We start from the raw sequence: 17,603 nt of genomic DNA on the forward strand, positions 1-17,603 counted from the left end.
AAATTCTTAAAAAAAATTTCAACCTCAGACTTTTCATTCATCAAATAAACCTAACATAAACGGGTATGATCATCTATAAAAGTAACAAACCATTTTTTCCTAGAGATAGTAGTGACTCTTCCAAACATCACTATGTATTAAATAAAATGGTTTTAAAGAAGTATAAGGTTTTGGCAAATAAGTAGTATGATGACTCTTAGATAAACAACAACTTTCACAATAGAATGATGAACAATCCAAACCTTTAAATAAAGTAGGAAACAAATGTTTAAGATATGGAAAGGTAGGTTGTCCTAGTCTTAAATGCCAAAACATTATTTGTTCATAAACAGAGTTAGAACTAACACTACTAAGGCCCTGAGCCTTTTTATTACCGGAGAAGTCCCCATCAAAGTAGTAAAGTCCATCTATTATCTTAGCACTGCCAATCTTCTTCCTCGAGCTCTAGTCCTGAAATTCATAGTAACAATCATAGAAAATTACACGACAATTAGATTATTTGGTTAGTTTACTCACAGACAAAAGGTTACAGGCTAGTTTAGGGACATGGAGAACAGATTTAAGATCTATATTATCGGATACTTTTATCAAACCTTTTCCTGCAATAGGTGAGAAATTACCATCTGCAATTCTAATTTTTTCAAGGCCAGAACATGGTGAGTAAGTGCTAAAAAGATTGGAAAGGCTGGTCATATGATCAGAGGCTCCAGAATCGATAATCCATGGAGTATAATTTAAACAACAAGAAAGAGCATTAAGTGCACTACTTATTTGTGCAAGAGAAACACTAGGAATACCAGATGAAGAATTACATTTCAGCAGCTTCAGAAGGTGATCCATCTACTCCTTGCTTAAGGGACTTGTCTCAGCTTCATTAGCAGTAGGAACCACATGCCTATTTCTGTCACCAGGCTTGCTACTCTTCCAATTCGTTGGTTTTTCGTGCATTTTCTAGCAGTTCTCCTAAGTATGGCGCGATTTGTTGCAGAAGTCGCACCAGACCCGTGGCTTCTCTTCAGTTTTTCGCTAAAATTTAACGATTTTATTAGCAGCAGTCTCTGCAACAATAAGGGCAGAACTCTTAACAGGTCCGCTGGTAGTCTTCTTCCCCAACATTACATGTCTGCGGCTCTCTTCTCTTCGAACCTCAGCAAACACTTCACCAATTGGAGGAAGTGGAGTCCTGCCAATGATCCGTCCTCGTACTTCATCAAATTCCACGATGAGCCCAGCAAGGAATTTGTAAATGCGATGAGCCTCCACAGTCCGTTTGTAGTGATTGGCATCTTCAGTGGATTTCCATTCATAATCATTGAACAGATCCATGTCCTGCCAAAAGCACTTCAATGAATTGAAATACTTGGTGATCGAGTCTTCTCCCTGCCGAATCTCACCAAGTTTTAGAGTCAATTCGTAGATCTAAGACTGATTTCCAAATCAGAGTACATCAGATTCACGTGTTCCCAGAGCTCCTTGGCCGTAGAATAGCACATACAGTTGGAGCTAATATCCTTGTCCATGGAGTTCACAAGCTATGTCATCACCATTGAATTTTTTGCATCCCAGGTCACATACGTTGGGTCCTCCAATACTGGTGCCTTCTTGTCTCCCGTCAGGTACCCGATTTTTCCCCGCCCTCTAATGTACATCCGAATGGACTAGGACCACCATAAATAATTGTCACCACTAAGGCAAATATTGGTGATTTGAACCGAATGAAAATCGGTACTTGGGGCTTGAGTTGTCAAATTGGTTGACTGGGTTGTGATAGGCGAGGTTCACATAGAGGAAACATCAGACATGGCTGATCAGCGAAGAAATTGTGTAGAAAAGAAAATTAGGATTTTTTTATTTTTATTTTTTTTAAGGGTGGCTCTGATACCATAAACTTGAAAGGAAAGAAATATGAAATAAACTTTTTCTCTGTATTAGCACACAATTCATAAGTTTACACGGATTCTCTTTATAGGAGAGAATACACGCACATAACTAGTTGACCTAATTAATAATTTCCTAATTTATAGCATTTGACCAATATTCTATTTACAGCAAATATCCTCCAAATATTATATTTACAGTTAATAATATTTGGTAATATTACTACCAAATCTTTCCTTTTCAACATAAAGTCACCACATAATATGGGCATCACATCATCATTTACTATGAAGAGCAAATTTCTATAGCAGCTTTTTACAAAAACTCTCGATACATTTTTCAGAGATCATTTCACCACATTCAAAAGAAATTTCTGGCTCTTATCTGCTAAAACCAAATAAGCTTTGACAAACTCCTCTTTAACCATGAAAAGTACAGAAGCTGCAAAAACACTCTGTACTATCTTTGTGCTCATCCCTTTGTAAAAGCTACGCAATCCTTCATACCGGATCATCTTAAAAATTGCATCAAGAGTACCTGTTTTGCAAAGAACGAACCGTACTTTTTGAGACTCTTAAGAGAAGATATCATCTGTTCTTTCAATGAAGAGAACACAATAAATACTACGTGCCTTTAACATTTAACCTTTAACCGCAATGCATAATCTTTTAGATAAAGAACCTATATTATGAAACTTATTTTGCATGGATTTCAAAGAGTAGAAATTTATTTATCTTTATTGAATCAAACCAAATAAGTGAGGGGAAGAAGAGCCACAAATAATTGTTGAACTTTGCCTTATAGCTTCAAAACTTCTCCTCTTGCCTCTACACCTTGAATCCGAAAGTTTGAACACAACTCCAAAATAAATATATATAGCCAATAATAATAAAGGAGAGTGCAAAATACATCACCATTTTATAACTCCTTAATCAGAATTAGCTTTTTAGTATTTATAACATCAATCCTATCAGAGGTGTGGACTTGGCACACTCTTTCTTAAATAAGCACACTCTTGAAACATTGACGAAGCACCTAGCTACAACTGCCCGAATCTAAGAACAAAAGGAATTAACCTAGAGAAACATTTGAAAACACAACAGGCTGTGTTCTTTAACTATCTGTCACGAAACTAGCTTTCTTAATTTTTCTTAAAACTTAAACTTGTAAATTATTTCTTTTGAAATCAGATTCATGCAATCAAGCCAACAAAAGTCATTATCAAAATCATTTTCATGATAATAGAAAGCACGATCAGCCACTAGGCGTAGGCATATTAATAAGGGCACATATGCCGGAACTGGGATCGCCCCGGATATTCTGGTTCCCGTGAGGGGCCATAGTGTAAAATAAATTATGCCAAGAAATATATCATGATGCCATTAAGTAGCACAGACACCCCCAAAAAGAGTCCGTTGGGTGGTAATACATGTAAGAGACTCAAAATGAATCTCTCTTCTAAGATGTGTCCATAATTGAACACAAGTCCTATGATTTTGAATTTGGCTGAAACTTCTGAGAGACTCCCCAATACATGATGTGTCTTCCATTTTTTGTATATACCTCATTGACCTCTATTAAGGCTTTGACAATTACACATACTACACCTAGTTTCTAAAATTACAGTGGCATGCTTTTGACTTGGTTGTGAATGACAGATTTGCTACTGTTAGCAGGCTTATTGACACAGACAAAATGTGTTAATGTTGTCGTTCCGATGTTTCAAAATGCCAACTTAGTCCTCTTTCAAGTACCAGAATAATTGCATAGACAATCATGTCCTTCAAGAAAAAAAGGGATAAAATGTGGAATAAACCCTTCAAGAGCAACGTAAAATTAAATGAACCATATTAGTTTGTATGTTCTGTTCTTTTAGTTTTTAACTATGTAAATGCATCCATACTGTATTATGTTTGTACCCTTCATTCGTGCCTTTGCTACATTGCCAAGATATATAATTGGAATATATAAGATGAAAAAATGATATTTATGATAGTAAAACCTTAAAGAAATGAAAATGATGATATGCTTGAACATATCTAAAATACCTGAATATCTTAATGACGTGTTTCCACCAATTTCCTGTTTTGCTTGAAGCCTTGACTGCATATAGATAACAAAGACTAACACAATTAAGAAGTAACTTCAAGAAAAATAGCGCGCACATGTGTGTGTGTATATATATATTACCTACACTATCATAATCAGTAACGTACAGTACATAAAGCCGAAATACACATTAAGCTCATCACCCATATTACAGTCTTGAGATATTCAATACAAATAAACTACAGCATGAAGCGCACAATGAAAAACCAGTCCATGGCTCCAACATCAAGGGCATCAAATAGTAAAATACCAAGCCAAAGAATCCACGTCTCTCCTCTTCAATACCAGCTAGATCCTAATTTTCTTCTCAATGGTTGATTAAATTTTTAATAAGAGAGGCAGTCTCTTTTCTGATTTGAACAAAGATTTGAAACAATTCATGCTGGTATAATTTTCTTCAGTTTCAAAGTGTGTATGTTAAGGGGACAAGACTGTGAAGCAAACAAGGGCTTCTTTGCCATATCAAAATATTAATTTTAGAAACAACATAAAGATTGATCTATAGAATAGGACTTTACTAATTTGAAGGACTCATGAGAATATGGCACTCAACTTTATACTAGTTGTTAGTTTTAAATGATATTGCTACTGTTTCACAGCTTAGTTTCTCATGTCACGACTTCTAACTTCTAAGTCATTGACAGCATTTCCTATGAATCTTTGACAATGTAGCAGCTAACGAGCACAAATAAGGATGTAAATGGGTAAAATTTGTCTCAAAATGTCATATACATGTCAATGACAACCTAAACTCATACACATGCACCAAGGGAACACTACATGCCCCAATGTATAAACATAATTTTCAGGTTATGCCATGGATTGTCTCAAAATGTAATATACCATCAGTCTTGGTCACTTGCAGTGCTGGGGAGGGGAATTTTATAGACGGCCCAACATTTGGCACCATTTTGCACAATGTGGCTGCTCTTAGACTCGAACTCACACCCTCACACTATTGTTCCTTGGATGATGTAATTGATTATATAGATTGTGTTAATTGCAGAAGGAAAAGAAGAGAGAAAAATACAAAGCTTTTATGAAACCAAAGAGTTTACCTTAACAACTAACAAGGGGTATGTTGAGACAGTCGCACCCAGTTTTGCCAGTGCCCCTAATAAGAAAACCTTTTGAAACAAGACAGCAAAAAAGTTAGAAAAAGACGTTACCAATTCTAACAGGAATGCTAATATGACCAGGGCTACCAGCTATTTGGATAAAAATGAAGAGTAAACTTGCTATTTATTGAATATAAAAATCATTTAATATTCCTTGTTCAAGATGCATTGTTTCATAACTTTTTAACCATCATTTCCATCGAAGACCTGGTATGAAATAAATCGTGAGCGCTCAATTACTAGTAAAGAACTATTTTTATATATAAATGACCAAACAGTTAGTGTTCTTTCCAAGCTACCATCTTAACAGGGGTTTACCTCAGTAGCAGTTACATCTTTCATTCCCTGTTTGATTGTAGCACGTTTAACTCTCAGATGCTTTAACGAGGTCTCGTAAATCATGAACTGGATGGATGGATTGCACACCTGCATATATCAATTTCTATAAATTCTAGCAGTAACATAAGATTACACCTAAAAGTTCAATCCTTTCCCTTTTTCTCTTTTCTTTTCTACTACAAAATAAATAAATAAATAAAGTACCATGATAAGTGTTGGGATGATGCCTTTCCAGAATCCAGTAATTCCTGCTTCTTTATAAACTTCGCGTGCCTACAAATGATATACAAATGCACAGCCAAGAATGTGGGAAGTAAGAGTATTTAAAGAAGAAAAATAAGTAAACAGCCACAGAAAAATTACATTAAATCATCTTGAGACCTTCCAAGCAAGGCATGGATGTAAATAACATAATCAAGTTCAGTAGTTATTAAGGTTTCTTTGATGCCAAGCCTAAAATGTTAACACAAAATCCCCAACAATAATCACAAATACCTTAAGACATTGGGACTAGAATGTTGTTTAAACGTGCTTAATTAATTAATTTTCATAAAATTTCATGTTAAGTGCATCTGTGGTTATAGCATTAGTTCAAAGTAAAACTAGTAAGCTTTTTAAAATTCTACCAATAGGGAATAACTGAAAATTCAATGTAAAAGTTATTAGATTTCAACAGTCAAATGACATGATAACATTTTTTGAGGGTAAAAATAAAATTGGAAGTATTGTAAAGCTGGGGCATTAAAGAGAAAATAACCTAAACAAATTGTGCTTAATTAACAGGGATAAAAAGAACATAACAACAATACAAATGTTCTAGTGATGAACAAAAAAGTAATAGCCAATAATACCAACCGCATGCAATGTTCCATAGGGATGAGGCTTTGTTGAATCAAGTTCATCCAATTTGTCTTGCAAAGTAGATTCCATCAAACTGTTTTCAGAAGCTTCCCTTAATAGAGCCTCCCTTTTTGCCTCCATAATTTTTCTTTCTGCTTGAGTATGTGTCTGGATATCAAAAGTAAAATGTCAGAAATTGAATCCTCAATGCATTTAATAGCAAAGAGATGACATTCAACAAAGTCATCCTACAATCCATATTAAAACATGTAAAGTTTATGCTCACTTCTACATAATTTTGTTTCTATAAAGGAATTGTATAGCAAACAATTGTTTAGTAATGGTAAAATCAGAATGCATCCATACCATATCTATTACATTTAAGTACATATGTGATACATTGCATATAGCAAGTTTATAAGAAGCACTTACACAAAAAAAAATTATAAGAAGCAAAGGATCAATTTGGAAACTTGAAGTTCCCTAATGACAGGGTGATCAGGGGTCAAAGTAACAAACATCTTGTAATTATTTGTTTCCCAGCAAGAATAAGAGTGGAGTTCTCTCAGGACCATACAGGTGTTATTCTTGATTGATGTCTTAACCAGTGAATAATTAGTAAATATGAACAACTGTTGTCAGCATCATTGACAATGAACTCCTGCTTATGCAGAAAAAGTCTTTAAACAGCACAAGCGACTCAAAGTACACTAAAGTCCACTTTGGACAGCCAATTAAAAATTTCCCATTTTGCAGGAACTCATAAACTATAAAAGTGCGCAAATCTAGGGTCACCTGCATACGAGTCACAAGAACCCATATTGGATTTGTAAGCAATACGTTGACGGACCTGCAGTAGAAGGGATTTGGGTTAAGATAACGATTAAAGCAAAAATTATTCTTCAAAACTGAAATGACATCATGAGTATATTCAGCCTTGTCCATTGTTGGTCCCTTATCCGTGTTGGTCCTGTTAAAGCAGGATGTTCGAAAGGACAGACTAGAGACAGCCTGCCTTTGGCATTAATTTTTCACAAAGTGGCTGCTCTTGGACTTTGAACCCGCCTCTTATGCTTGTCAACTGATTTGACCATTGCACTTGGCACCAAATCACTAAAATCTCAGCAAAACAACATATGAAAAATATGATGCTAGACATATTGTTACGATGAATCTCAACAGAGCTTTCACACAATATCCTTACCGCAATACAAAATTAAGATGATACTAAAACACTATTGAGAGCTATTTTTCTTTTGGTGATATATAGATGGATGTTTACCCGGCAATAGCAGCCACAAGAAGCCAAGAAAATATGCCAACAGTACCATCTCCACGTCCTTTTTTTCTACGGGCAACCGCAATTGCCTCAGCCTTGTTTTTGAAGACCTGATAAAAATAATAATAAATGCCCTGGTAGCATTACAAGGACAGTATCAGATCGTAGGAAAAGTTCTTGAACAAATATTATACATCAATCTTTTAAAGGAAATGTTTGAAGGTGCTAATAAAGGAACAAGTATTGATCATGATGCTCATATTCAAGGCATTTCAGTGTAAAATATAAGCTCCACATTAAAGACCTAAACAACCACAAACCACAGTTGGCAATGAGGTAATCACACACAGTGTTCACATGCCTCAAATATACATATATACAATTTTTCTATTTGTATATATACAATTTTTATATAAAAATATAAATATAAGAAAAATTAAGACTACAAATATTTTGGCACCTGACCATCACTGACTGTTACTGCTCTTATTTTACAATGCTTTTGTAATACCATTTTACTCTAACCATGCAATGCTGATGTCAATGACTAATGATGCTGAAAGCCAAAAACAGCAAAGAAATCAAAGAGCGAATGGAGTTTTCAATTCACACCTCCTTTCAAATGGAGTTGTGTGTGATTATTTTGGAACCAAGCTACCCATAATATATCCTTACTTTGCAAAAGGTCTCACATCAGGTATGATATGTGTTAGCATATATGATAGCCACGATTTATGGAATGACTTACCATATTAGCATAGATTTGATTATGCATATGTTAGCATTTATGATAGCCATGATTATGGAATGACTTACCATATTAGCAGAGACTTGATTTAGTTTCTTTTCTTGTAATATGAACATGTGCTTTTATTTTATCTATAAATATTAGAGCTGTAAATGAGTGATTGATATCATTCAAGCCTTTACATAATATAAATCTCATTCAAACTTTTTACATATTTCTCTTCTCTTTCTTCCATATTGTATTTCTACTTGGTATTAGAGCAAGGGTGGTCTGACTGCAATGAGGGCATTGCGAGTTCGCCACCACCCATTCGGGAATGGTCTAAGGTGAGATCGCTCATCTGGGAGGTGTCGGGTAGGCAGGGTGGTCCGACCTCAATGAGGGTGTTGCGAGTTTGACACCACCTATTCAGAAATGGTCTGAGGAGACATTGTTGATTCTTTCATCTACATTGTTTAAACATATGTATAAAGGAGAATGGTCTGAGGAGACATTGTTGATTCTTCTATCTACATTTTTTAAATATGTGTATGAAGGAAAATGGTCTGAGGAGACATAGTTGGTTGTTTACAGTTTGAGGAGACGTGATTGGTTGTTTATAGTCTGAGGAGACGTGATTGGTTGTTTACGATCTGAGGAGACATTTTTGGTTGTTGATCAACATTTTTAATCTAGTCAGATTTGCACTCTGCAACTTGTAGATTCTGAAGAAGGGTGCTAGCAAGACCGTGTTTGAAGATGCCTTGTCCAAGTTGGGCATTTCAGATATCGACGCACCAACTTGAGGGGGACTTGAGGGGGAGTGTTAGCATATATGATAGCCACGATTTATGGAATGACTTACCATATTAGCATAGATTTGATTATGCATATGTTAGCATATATGATAGCCATGATTTATGGAATGACTTACCATATTAGTAGAGATTTGATTTAGTTTTTTTTCTTGTAATATGAGCATGTGCTATTATTTTATCTATAAATACTAGAGCTGTGAATGAGTAATTGATATTATTCAAGCCTTTACATATTATAAATCTCATTCAAACCTTTTACATATTTCTCTTCTCTTTCTTCTATATTGTATTTCTACTCTATGCCATTATAAACTCTAACTAATTATTGGTATCTTTATTCAACAAGGTTGCATCTAAAGATTCATTGCTTTTCAATATGTTTGAGTCCTCCATTAAGAAGGCAGTCATGAAATTTGGACTAAGGTAAGTATCAGTTCTTGTTTTTCTTGCTGCACCTCAGTTCTAATGAAGGACGGTCATTTCAACTTTTAAGATGTTTCATGTTGAACCTTCTCAACATCCGTTTCGTTTCTATATTACCTTTCCTCAAGGATGTTTTTATGGTTTCATGGGATAAATATGTTGGAAGAAAGCTTCTGGTTTGAAAAATCTACAATTAATGTGCTCTGATATCAACTGAGGAGGCTCTTTGCCCAAGGTTCTGATACCAATCGAGGGAAAGGACCTTTGCACATGGCTCTGATACGCCAAAGTACGCAAAGGAGGTGAATAGGTCTTGTACACAATTTAATACTCTTACCTTATATCTGTTTTAACTAATTTCAATTAATTAATTATTCATGCTCATCATCAAACCCATGGCTTAAGTGGTATGTCTTCCATATTCCCAAATGGGAGATCAGGGTTTGAAGCCCCAGTGGGGTCATGCTTATGCGAGTGTACTTACTATTAAAAAAATTTCTTCATGCTGATGTATATCATCATTCAATTTGAACCACAAAACAATAGAGCAAAGTAAATCAAAGACAAAGATTTATGTGTTAAACCATGAAAAGGGAAAAACCAATAGACTTAGTTCAGGCAAATCAAATCAACTATGGAGAAGAATTACAACACTAGGTTTTAGGCTTTACCTAGAATTACCTAGTTACCTCATACCAGACACACACTAGATGTTCATCTTCGGACTCTTTTGTGTCAGATCTACTAATTTGTTCCTCAAGTGTTTTCCTCTTCTCTCTATGCTTCATCTGTTTTACTAGCCGTCCAAACTCCAAGTGTCGTTTGGTGTATAAATGTTGAAGTTGATCAATATTCAATTATTCAACGAGACTCTTTGTTTTGAACTCAATTACAAAATATATAGGATTTTCTATGCGAAATCAGTTGTGATCGAAAAACAAAACTCTCAATCTCTTGACATTTGTGTAGTTGCATCGCTTATGTTATTTTATTTTTAGAGAACCTCCTTAGACATCTTTTATAGTGTTTGAAGTGATCAGTGATTGATTAAAAATGTTTTGGGAGAGTTTTGGAAGGTTGAGAAACCTTTTCTGACTTGAAAGTGTGTGTCTTAAAGTAGAAATATAAAAAGAAGAGAAAGGAGAGAATTGCGTAAAGGCTTGAATGAGATGAATTACTCATTCACAGCTCTAGTATTTATAGATAAAAAAGAACACATGCTCATACTACAAGAAAGGAAACTAAATCAAATCTAAATCAAATCACAACCTATTCTAAAGCGTATTCTATAGCATAGTTAACTGTCTGCTATTATGGTAAGTCATTTCATAAATCGTGGCTATCATATATGCTAACATATGCATAGTCAAATCTCAGCTATTATGGTAAGTCATTCTATAAATTATGGTATCATATATGCTAACACTCCCCCTTAAGTTGGTGCGTGGATATCTGAAACGCCCAACTTGGACAATACATTCTTAAACACAATCTTGCTGACGCCCTTTGTAAGAATGTCTGCAAGCTGCTGAGAGCTTGTGGCAAATGGAGTGTAAATTTGACCAGAGATGATCTTCTCTTGAATGAAGTGACAGTCCACCTCTATATGCTTAATCCTGTTATGCTGAACGGGATTTGCTGCTATGCTAATGGCAGACTTGTTGTCACAATAGAGTGAGAATGGAAGCGACACTGGAAGGCACAAGTCTGTCATCAAGGTTTTCAGCCATAGCAACTCATATACCCCAAGAGCCATAGCCCTATACTCTACCTCTGCACAAGATTCGAGAGACAACATTCTACTTCTTACTACGCCAAGTAACCAAGTTACCACCAATAGTAGTACAATAACCCGAAGTTGACCTCCTATTTGAAATTGATCCTGCATAATCAGCATCTGTCCAAGCCTCAACATGTAAGTGACCATGATTGGCAAACAAAACACCACGGCCTGGAGACCCTTTTAAGTAGCGAAGGATCCGAATAGCTGCATCAAGGTGAGGGGCACGAGGAGAGTGCATGAATTGACTCACGACGCTCATGGCATAAGCAATGTTAGGTCGAGTCATGGATAAATAGATGAGCTTCCCCACAAGTTGTCGATACTGACCAACATTAGACAACAACTCCCCCTCAGAATCAATCAACCGATGATTCTGCTTAATCGGAGTATCAGCAGGACGAGCGCCAAGCTGACCAGAAGCAGAAAGCAAGTCAAGAACATACTTGCGTTGAGAGATGAAAATGACAGCCTTGGAGCGATCCACCTCAATGCCCAAGAAGTATCATAGGGGACCAAGATCCTTAATCTCAAACTGACGGCCAAGATAGCTTTTAACCTTAGCAATTCCGGTAGTATCATCGCCGGTAAGAACAATATCATCGGCATACACAATGAGAGCAATTGTTTTACCGCCTGAATGACGTAAAAACAAGGTATGATCAGCTGCACTTTGATGGAAACCAAACTTGAGGATGGCAGTGCCAGAGTGATCAAACCAAGCTCTAGGAGACTGCTTGAGGCCATACAGAGAACGATGAAGACGACATACCATACCAGAATGAGCAGGAGAACGAAAGCCTGGAGGAGGAACCATGTACAGCTCCTGAAAATCACCATTGAGAAAGGCATTCTTGACATCTAACTGAAATAGAGGCTAAGATCGAATTGCAACAACGGAAAGTAATACACGGATGGTATTCATCTTGGTAACAGGGGCAAAAGTCTCCTGATAATCTATGCCATAAGTCTGAGCATAACCCTTGGCAACCAACTGGGCCTTGTAACGAGCAACTGACCCATCTGGATTATGCTTAATTGTAAACACCCAACGACAACCCACAGCCTTTCGTCCAATAGGAAGAGGAACCATGTCCCATGTCTGATTTTTCTCAAGTGCTTGTAGTTCTTCTGTCATAGCATTACGCCATTAAGGTTATGCTAGTGCATCTGCAACACTAGAAGGAAGAGGAACCGAGGCAACAGAAACAAGATAACTCCAATAGGAGGGCGAGAGAGCATAATCAAAAACAAAATTAGAAATAGGATATGTACAAGAACGTTTACCCTTTCGAAGAGCAATGGGGCGATCATCAAGCGAAACAATAGCTTGAGAAGGCGGAGCTGGTGCCGAAGGAATAGGGCAGTCGATCGTGGGAGTAGAAGCTTGTACCTGTTGTCTTCGACTATAAACCTATGAAAAAGGAACAATTTCCCCTGCTGGAGGGGTATCATGAGGAGGAATCATAGAAGACGAAATAGGTTACGGTAAAGAAGTTGAAGATGGAATAAGGTGATCATCCATTATATTCAATGGGAACCATTCACTTTGAGAACCAACTTAACCACTATAGTATGGTGTATACTCAAAGAAAGAAACATCCATGGATATAAACTGCCGACGACTGGGAGGATGGTAATACCTATAACCTTTTTAAGAGTGAGAATAGCCCAAAAACACACACTTCAAAGCCTTGGGGTCAAGCTTTGTACGAGTCTGCCCCAACTGCTGAACAAAGCACACACACCCGAAGACTCGCGGAGGAATAAAAAAAAAAAAAATGAATTGGGATGTAAGATTGAGAGTGGGGCTGCAAAGTTAAGAACCCTAGAAGGAGTCCTATTAATGATGTAAACAACTGTAAGAACTACATCTCCCCAAAATAACTGGGGAACATTCATGCCAATGCAAATTGCTCTGGCTAACTCAAGGATGTGGCGATTCTTTCTCTCAGAACGACCATTTGAGGAGTTTTAACATTAGCCATCTGATGCTCAATCCCAAATTCTATACATAACCGTTGTACCTCCCCATAAGTGTACTTCGTACCCTAGTCAGATCTGAATTTTTTAATGGTACGACCATATTAAGTCTGAACCATTGCCATAAAATTTTTAAAAATGGTGTATACCTCATTTTTAGTTTTCATAAGATAAACCCATGTAACACGACTATGATCATCAATCTGAATTTTTTAATGGTACGACCATATTGAGTCTGAACCATTGCCATAAAATTTTTAAAAATGGTGTATACCTCATTTTTAGTTTTCATAAGATAAACCCATGTAACACGACTATGATCATCAATGAACAACACAAAATATCAAAATCCAAGAATAGAAGTAACTGGGTAAGGACCCCACACATCTGAATGAACAAGATCAAAAGGTGTTAAAGTAGATTTATTACTACTAGCAGGATAATTGGAACGAACATGTTTAGCCATATGACATGTCTCACAGGATAAATCTGACACTGCCACGTTACAAAATAAGGAGGGAAATAAATGTTTTAAATAACTGAAAGAAATATGTCCTAAACGCATGTGTTAACGTATAAGCTGGGCTTTATTAGATGAAACAATATTAGAAAATGAGACAAAATGTGCCTGAGGTGACAAAGGAGCATCCAACAAGTATAAACCGTCCACTTCATGCCCACTGCCAATTGTCCGTTTCGACACCAGATCCTGAAAAATACAATGAGAGGGATAGAACGTTACACTACAATTTAATTGTTTGGTAACGCTACTAACAGAAATAAGATTTGTAGTCAACTTTGGAACATGAAGTGTATCTGACAAAGTTAATGAAGGAGTAACTGATATGTGACCCTTCCTAGCAATGGAAGATGGAGAGCCATCCGCAAGGCAGACCTTGCGATAGCCAGAGCAGATATTATAAGATTAGAAGAGTGAGGACATACCAGTTAAATTGTTTGAAGCACCAGAATCAATGATCCATGGTGTCTAAGATGTAGATACACTATGTGCAGACGCAATAGTACCTGAGTGGGTATAAGTGGAGGTTGGCTGAGATGATGCCTCCATTTGGTTGAAGAATTGCTTAAACTTGTCCAAATCAACTTGAGTCAAGGTAACTGTGGTAGAAGATATAGAGGCAGAGTTGTCAAGAGTTGACAACAAGATTGGTTGTGTAACAGAATGTGCAGAAGATCGAGGCTGTTGTTTCTATTGCGGTGGGCGTTCATGTAGAGCATAACAACGAGATTTGATGTGACCAATTTTTCCACAATGGTCACACCGTCCGCATTGTCGTCCCAGAGGAGGACCGGTGGTAGAACTCTGAACTAACTGGGATGGTGTAGTTCCTAAAAGGTTGGGAACCCGAACTGCCATAGTAGAACAATCAATAGAATCAACACCTAATGGATGAGTTTGACGGCTCTTATCTGACAACACATAGGAGTATGCATCCTTAAGAGCAGGGAATGAAGATAAGCCCAATAAATGAACACGATCATACTTAAACTCGTCGTTCAACCCGGTAAGAAACTGAAACACTCGATTCTTCTTCACAATCCCTGCATATAAAATTGCATCATCTGGATCCTTTCAAGAGTGGAAAGAATCATAATATGACATCTCCTCCCAAATAGCACGAAGTTTGGCGATTTAACCTGAAACTGTCAAGTCACCCTGAGAAATCCCGGTGATATCTCGCCCCAGCTGGAAAATTCGTGCATTATTCTGCCTCTGACAATAAGTGCGTTGAACTGAATCCCAAATCTCCTTAGCAGTCTTCATAAACATAGAGCCAACAGCTATGCTTGGTTGCATCAAATTGACTAGCCAAGACATAACTATAGCGTTATCTGCAAACCAATGTTGATATGTCTTCTCTGACTCAGCTAGTTCTTTCTCAAAACCAGTAACATAGCCAATCTTACCTTTGCTAACAATGAACATGTTGACAGACTGTGCCCAAATCAAATAGTTGGAACCATCCAACTTCACTGTGGTGATTTGAAGTCCTGGATTTTCTGATGAGTTGGTGGGAAAAATGGTACCACCACCAACAGAACTTAAGCCAAGAGAATTAACAGTCGAGGACCTTGAATCTGCCATAATCTATCACACGACAGTAAAAAACTCCAAAAACACCACAAATTCTGTTAAAAAAACAAAGGGTCTCCTTAGACCATAAACAATAACAATGTCTCCTCAAACCATTCTCGAAAAATCAAAATACATACTTTTTTTAAGGAGCGCTGCCCGCTTACATATAGCCAGACAGCCTCCTTCTTAATATCCGGAACCTCTTTGTAGACTATTTTTTTTTTTACCCAAGCCCTTCTAGGTGTTGGAGACCAACTATTCCAATTTACCCAACCCTAAAAGAGTAAAAAAGAAATTATAAAACTTAAAAATACCTGTTTTCGATCACAAAACAGCAACATAGAAAAACATATGTAGGCAACGTCACACGATAGCCTAAGGTGGCTGTCGCACAAGTAACGAGGCTGCTGAAAGGTGTGGAAAGGTGTTGTCTCTGATACCAATTAGAAATAAAAATAAAAATAAAAATAAAGGAGAAAGGAGAGAATTGCGTAAAGGCTTGAATGAGATGAATTACTCATTCACAGCTCTAATATTTATAGATAAAAAAGAGCACATGCTCATATTACAAGAAAGGAAACTATCAATCTAAATCAAATCACAATCTATTCTAAAGCATATTCTATAACATAGTTAATTCTCTACTATTATGGTAAGTCATTCCATAAATCGTGGCTATCATATATGCTAACATATGCATAGTCAAATCTCTGCTATTATGGTAAGTCATTCTATAAAATTATAAATCGTGGTATCATATATGCTTAACACTTCACGACTCTCGAAGCCCACCACCGATCAAATCCTAGGCAACTTTAATGGATCCAAACAAATTCCAATGGTGACCGATTGATTGCATAGCTCTCTAGACTCTGGACTACGCTGAAATATAAGTACTAAAAATTCTAAGAGCTGAATTTTAAGTACTAAAGTTTTTAAGTGGTTATTAAAAAATAAATATTTTTTTATACTTTTTTGAATTTGCAGCAATGAGCATTCAGTGATAAGACCATTTTCAATGACAATTAAATTGTCTTATCAAACCCTCCTAATTGAATAAGCCCTTAAAATAGTTCAGAATAAAAGGTTGAATTGAGTTATCAAACAAGTTTGATCGATCCAAATTTTCTGCTTAACCTAATTGCACATAGCTTGACTTCAAACGAATTCAAAATTAGTCATGCAAGTATATCATCAGAAAACAGTGACTTAAATGATTAATAATGTACTTAATTGGAATTTGATCAAAATTCACCAAATCCCTAGAAAATGAGTATTGGATTAAAATTTTAAAACGAACCATTGAAGCAGCAGTTCCAAACAGAGAAGGCCTCAAGCCACTGTAAAGTCCTCCCAACCCTTCACTTCTTATCACCTGATAACCAGAATAGTGAAAATTTTCAAGCCAATGACAATCCAAGCCGGGAAGGTCAGAACAAAAGAAAGAAGAGAAGAATCGAAGACTGACCTGAAGGATTTGCACAATCGTACCGCCTGCAGTGGTAGCACGACTACGATCGGGAGGAATCAAAACCCTAGCTTTCTTCGCAATTCTCTCTGTTTGTTGCCGCGTATTCACCTACAAACCAAACTCAACCCGCTAATTGGATAAATAGTTACAGTGAGTGTGTGTCACTTGTGTAAATAAAATATATATAGATGATGCATGGTATGTATGTACCGTTTGGAGTGGGTAAGTGATGATCTGAGCAATGATACCTCCACTAGCTCCGGCGAGGCCATTCAAGACGGCGTTTGACATGCCTTCGGCTTTGGCCATAAGGAATTATGGATACTGTGTGTCTCTGTGTAGAAATAACTGTAGAAAGAACTTCAACCTCCAAATACATTATTAGATTCCGCGACGCGCGGAATCTATCTTTTCCCATGGTCTAAGATATTTTCTGTTCTTTTTCACACTAGTACCCTTTTTGGTTACCAGCTTCGTTTTAACTCAAAATAACGTTTAGCATGTACTTTAACATTTGTTTGGGGGTTCAAATCATAAAATCCCCTATATTTTTAGAAAACTATCATTTTACCCGCTTAAGTAAAGAAATTATCATATTTATTCTATAACTTTTCAAAAGTGTATCATTTTACCCCCATTCCATTTATTTGCCGTCAAATAGTAACAGAAAGTCAACTTTTAAAATATTGTACTACCAAAATGCTCTTTTAATGGTTAAAATCATTAAACACCCATTTACT

General features: G+C 36.5%; 1 protein-coding gene across 3 annotated transcripts; it reads right to left on the reverse strand.

Annotated features, from left to right (window-relative positions):
* Nucleotides 1-309: 309 nt before the first annotated feature.
* On the reverse strand, nt 310-17,253 carry LOC132277061 (peroxisomal nicotinamide adenine dinucleotide carrier-like). 3 transcript variants are annotated; one of them, XM_059778779.1, is made up of 12 exons: nt 17,074-17,253; nt 16,861-16,971; nt 16,693-16,767; nt 13,923-14,003; nt 7,567-7,697; nt 7,080-7,134; nt 6,300-6,452; nt 5,649-5,717; nt 5,424-5,531; nt 5,046-5,114; nt 3,927-3,981; nt 310-450 (listed from the first exon to the last, which is right to left on the reverse strand). In XM_059778779.1, exons 1-12 carry the CDS (start codon nt 17,170-17,172, stop codon nt 416-418), a joined length of 1,041 nt encoding a protein of 346 aa, XP_059634762.1. In that variant the 5' UTR covers nt 17,173-17,253; the 3' UTR covers nt 310-415. The 3 variants fall into 3 exon arrangements, with proteins under 3 accessions (XP_059634762.1, XP_059634760.1, XP_059634761.1); XM_059778777.1 differs by lacking the exon at nt 310-450 and adding an exon at nt 1,907-2,415 and having other exon boundaries at nt 17,074-17,250; XM_059778778.1 differs by lacking the exons at nt 310-450; nt 13,923-14,003 and adding an exon at nt 1,907-2,415 and having other exon boundaries at nt 17,074-17,247.
* Nucleotides 17,254-17,603: the final 350 nt, after the last annotated feature.

Source organism: Cornus florida, unplaced genomic scaffold (genome assembly GCF_030987335.1).
Source record: "Cornus florida cultivar Cherokee Brave unplaced genomic scaffold, ASM3098733v1 CherokeeBrave_3.0.0_Hap2_Chr10, whole genome shotgun sequence".
Lineage (NCBI taxonomy): Eukaryota > Viridiplantae > Streptophyta > Magnoliopsida > Cornales > Cornaceae > Cornus > Cornus florida.

Bases quoted from the DNA above. Each gene is read 5' to 3' on its own strand.
- LOC132277061 (XM_059778777.1), bottom strand. From the start codon at position 17,172: ATGGCCAAAGCCGAAGGCATGTCAAACGCCGTCTTGAATGGCCTCGCC. The intron at 16,768-16,860 runs GTCAGTCTTCGA...TCTGGTTATCAG, and splicing joins CGATTGTGCAAATCCTTCAG to GTGATAAGAAGTGAAGGGTT. The intron at 5,115-5,423 runs GTAAACCCCTGT...TTGTTTCAAAAG, and splicing joins AAGATGTAACTGCTACTGAG to GTTTTCTTATTAGGGGCACT.